General features: G+C 42.7%; 1 protein-coding gene across 2 annotated transcripts in view; it reads right to left on the bottom strand.

The window, feature by feature from the left end:
- Positions 1-2324: 2324 nt before the first annotated feature.
- The window catches only part of LOC143288094 (dihydrofolate reductase-like), a 19557-nt gene continuing 16881 nt past the window's right edge, over positions 2325-5000 (bottom strand). For both annotated transcript variants that reach the window (XM_076596379.1, XM_076596378.1), the window contains exon 7: positions 2325-4056. In XM_076596379.1, the coding sequence (XP_076452494.1) occupies positions 3975-4056 (82 nt within the window). In that variant the 3' untranslated portion in view covers positions 2325-3974. The remainder of the gene's footprint in view (positions 4057-5000) is intronic.

The raw sequence follows: 5000 nt of genomic DNA, 5'->3' as shown, positions 1-5000 counted from the left end.
AATACAATACAATGCAATACAATACAATACAATACGATACGATACAATACAATACAATGCAATACAATACAATACAATACAATGCAATACAATACGATACGATACAATACAATACAATACGATACGATACGATACAATACAATACAATACAATACAATACAATACAATACGATACGATACAATACAATACAATACAATACAATGCAATACAATACGATACGATACAATACAATACAATACAATACGATACGATACGATACGATACAATACGATACGATACAATACAATGCAATACAATACGATACGATACAATACAATACAATACAATACAAATGGAATTCATGAACCTAATAGACTAAAATACTGTTCAACGAGCAAATTTGTGATCGAAATAATGTCTGTCCAGTGCTGATCTTTAAAATGCATTCTATAATTCTGGATTAGTTTGTTTGTTGTTGCGTTTTCGTTTTTGTTTTTTTTTAGTTGGTTTTTTGTTTGTTTTTTGTTTGTTTTTTTTCTTTTTGTTGTTGTTTTTTATGTACTGATATGTAGTTTTCGCGTCCAGTGTTGTCAACTTGTTCGAGACGAGCGCGTATGTGTATCTGTTTCCGTTGTTGTTTGAGGAGAATAGGGGGCCGGGGGAAGGGGGGGGGTTGGAGGAAGAGGGGGAAGAAGAAGAAAGACAGGATTTGATCTGATGCAACGATACTCAGTATCCTCTCTCTCTGTCTCTATCTCTGTCTCTGTTTCTGTCTCTCTCTCTCTCTCTCTCTCTCTCTCTCTCCTTCTCTCTCTCTCTCTGTCTGTCTCTCTCTCTCTCTCTCTCTCTCTCTCTCTCTCAGAATATATACAATTCAGTTCAATTCTCTCTCTCTTCCTCTCTCTCTCTTCCTCTCTCTCTCTCCCTCTCTCTCTCTCTATCTATCTATCTCTTTTAAAGAGGCATTGTGCCCATAACAGACTGTATACCTATATTTGTGTATGATTTTTGTATGACGGTATAATCATGTTACATACCCCTTCATTTAGGGTCTTTCGGCTATAATGAATAAATCAGTCATTCGTTAATTCAGTCACTCTCTCTCTCTCTCTCTCTCTCTCTCTCTCTCTCTCTCTCTCTCTCTCTCTCTCTCTCTCTCTCTCACCACTTTCACCCTCACTCCGCCTCCACATCCCTCCCATCCCCTCCATCTGTTTGCTGTAGTCTTCACCTCTCCTTCCTTCCCTCCTTCTCTTCCCTTTCTTCCTTCCTTCCTTTCTTCCTTCCCCTCCCCTGCCTTCCGTCCTCCTTCTCCTCCTCCTTCTTCACCGTCCCTCCTTCTCCTCCCCTCCTTCTCCTCCCCTCCTTCTAAACGTCACTCCTCCTTGACCCCCCCTTTCCTTCTTTTAAAGAGCCATTGTGCCCTCCTTCACCCCTCCCCTCTCCTTCTTCTAAACCTTCCCTTCTTCTCCTAAACCTTCCCTCCCTCCCCTCCCCCTTCTCCTACACCTTCTCTCTTTCTCCTTCACCTTCCTCCCTTCCCCTCCTCCTTCCCACGCCTTTCCGAAGGTGATGGATGCGGATCCTTTGTGCCGGTATGTGACAGATCGGCGTGCAGGGGGGATCAAAGTCAGGACTTTACGTCGCAGTCACGTGCATGCAGGGTAGTGAGGGCGGCGGGGAGGTGGGGGCGGGGGGGGACAGGGCTGAGGTCGTGACCTTGTAAAGCTTGCATACCATTATTAGGTACGCGTGCATCGCTGTGTGTGTTGTTGTTGTGTTGTTATTTGCCGGGAGGTGGGTGTTGGAGATGAGGAGGGGTCGGTGGTAGAAAAGAGGCGGGAGGGGGGTCGGGGGGGGGGGGGAGGAGTAGCGAGGGTGCGCGAGAAATGTGGGCGCTGTCATTCGTATGCGAAAGCGTATGCGTTGCGCACGTGTGCATGCTCACATACACGCGCTCTCTCTGTCGCGCTCATGCGCGCCAGCGCACTTACTCCTCAAAGTAAGAATCCGCGCACACACATACACGCATATACGCACATACACACACATCCGGATATATGTACACATACTTATAGATTGATAGGCAGACAGGCAGATACATAGGTAGACAGGCAGATGAATAGATGATTCCTTAATTCATTTGTGCGTGTGTGCGCGCTGAAGCGTGTGTATACGTGTGTGTGTGTGTGTGTGTGTGTGTGTGTGTGTGTGTGTGTGTGTGTGTGTGTGTGTGTGTGTGTGTGTGTGTGAGTCAGTGTGGATATTTAAAAAAAACACGTTTTTTTTTTATTATATCAATCATGTCGCAATTTACGCTGGAATTTTATTGCTGAATTTTCTTTACCTTTTAATTAGTGTCACATCCTTTGATATCGCAACTGTGATCATCTTGTGAGCAAAATGATTCCCTGCTATTGCCATTTTGTTTTATACAACTTGGAACTTTCGTCTCTACAAAACCTATGAAGGCATCAAATCATGATTACACATCGCTCATTGACAGTAATAACAGGTATCTCAAATCAAAACGATCTGTATCACTGACTGATTTAGTACAGTTCCCTTTCTCTATTGCTGTTCCTCTTTGGCATTATAATCATCAGTTGAAAATGATATATCAGTATCACCAACAGTATCAATGAAACATAGCAGACACATGAACAGTTACATAAACATCAAAGTTATCATTCTAGATTACATGCTCTAAGTCATCTATAGCTTATTATTGTTTTTGTCGATATTACATGCTTTTTTTATTCTTTTTATGAATAATGTTTTTTTTTAGTAATAATTACTTTTTTTTAAACCTAACATTGCACCAGACATTACAATTTATTGCTTGTTGCTCTTTTTTTGTCGATATTGCTTGCACTTTTTTTAAGAAATAAATAATGTTTTTTGAGTGATGATTACATATGTTGTTTTTTTCAAACAAACATTGCAGCAGACACTACAATTTATAGCTTATTGTTTTTGTCGATATTGCTTGCATTTGTTTTTATAAGTAAAGTTTTTGAGTAATGATTATAGATTAGTTTCCAACCTAACATTGCATCAGACACTACAGCTAATCACAGCGGCTTAGACCCCAAAGAGAGGACCTTTGCCGAAACTCAGGCCCCATCCCAAGACCGCCACGAGTGGAGTGATGGCCTGGTGGTAACGCGTCCGCCTAGGAAGCGAGAGAATCTGAGCGAACTAGTTCGAATCCTACAGTCGGCAGTATTTTCTCCCCCTCCACTGGACCTTGATTGGTGGTCCGGACGCTAGTCATTGGGATGAGACGATAAACCGAGGTCCCGTGTGCAGCATGCACTTAGCGCACGTAGGAAGAACCCACGGCAACAAAAGGGTCGTCCCTGGCAAAATTCTGTAGAGAAAAGATTCACTTCGATTTGAAAACAAATAGAATTGTAGCAGGGGAAAAAAAGAAAAAAAAAACAGAAAAAAGGTGGCGCTCTCAGAATAGCGACGCGCTCTCCCTGGGGAGAGCGGCCCGCATTTCACAGAAAGAGTTATACAATACAATACAATACAATACAATACACAGCAGTCCGAATTTCACACACAGGAATTTATTGTAACAGAAAGAGTAATACAAAACAATGCAATACAATGTAATGCAATGCAGTGCAATACAATACAATACAATACAATACGATACAATGCAATGTAATACAAATGGTAATGCGTTTAGCGGTGCGGTGCCCTCATATGACCAAACCAGGTTACAAGAACAGTGCTTGTTACAGTGACAGGTGCGAAAGGTGTGCAGAAGGTGTGAAAGATGTGCAGAAGGTGTGAAAGGTGTGCAGAAGGTGTGAAAGATGTGCAGAAGGTGTGAAAGATGTGCAGAAGGTGTGAAAGGTGTGCAGAAGGTGTGAAAGGTGTGCAGAAGGTATGAAAGGTGTGGCAGTAAACGTCCAAGTCAAGATGGCTGGTGACTCAAGGAGGAAGTCCACAACCGGGTGGGATGATGAGGTGGCAGGATCTAATTGGCGAACCGTTCCCACAGCTCGTACTGGTACCGTACTCCATTGTCCTCCTGCATGCTTTCGTCCAGGGTGTCACATCTGCAGGGCATGGCCAGAAACATGTCAGAAACATGTCAGAAATATGTCAGGAAGTCAGGAATATTACTTTAACTGAAGGTCACCGGCCTGTGTACAAGGGTAAGTGAACGGAAACTGACTGACTGAGACAACTGATGGAACATACACAACTCGTAACATTACAGATAATTTTTCGTGCTGCTGACAGTGCTCCTTTTACGGATTACTGCTACGAGTTTTGAGTTCTGGTTTCCGATTTTCTTACTTTCATGGCATGAGATACAAATAGAGCTGAAATTCTTAATTGTCAAATTCAGTCAGTTTGTAACAAACAAGAGAGACATTGTCCGTGTAAATTACTGCAGCGTGTCAGGAATTTTACTTTAATTAACTCATTGACTGCTGCTGTCGAATGTGCGTACCAGTGAAGGACCATCATCTCACTGAGACCTATGAGACAGAGCTTACAGTCATGTTAACTCTCTCCATACGAACGGCGAAATAGACGACGTTAACAGCATTTCACCCCAACTACCATCATCACAATATTGCAAGAGGAAGGCTCTTATACTGAAGAGGTGAATGTTGACAAAGAATACCACAATTCTTACGACGGAAGCTAAAGGTTGGGTCATGGAGACACCCACTGGACATCCGAGGGGTCTGTGTAGAGGAGAAGAGAGGACTGGCCGTACTGAGTGAGTTAATCATTACTCTTTGCCTGGGCTTCATCGTCTTGGGATGGCCCTACTGTTTGTTCAACAAAACTAATGACACCACCTAAAAGAAACACCGTAAGTACACTTCAGATGCTTGCATGCCACACTGATTTGATTTCACCAACGTTCAGCAGTCAAGGGGTTAAGGCCAGCGGCCTGTTTACAAGGGGTACAAGGTAAGGGAATGGAAACAAACTGATTAAGACAACCAATGGAACACACACAGCTAAAATTAACTGATTAAGA

Source organism: Babylonia areolata, chromosome 12 (genome assembly GCF_041734735.1).
Source record: "Babylonia areolata isolate BAREFJ2019XMU chromosome 12, ASM4173473v1, whole genome shotgun sequence".
NCBI classification, from domain to species: Eukaryota; Metazoa; Mollusca; class Gastropoda; order Neogastropoda; family Buccinidae; genus Babylonia; species Babylonia areolata.
The sequence above is the reverse complement of the archived record's forward strand: the minus strand, read 5'-3'. Positions and strand labels throughout refer to the sequence as shown.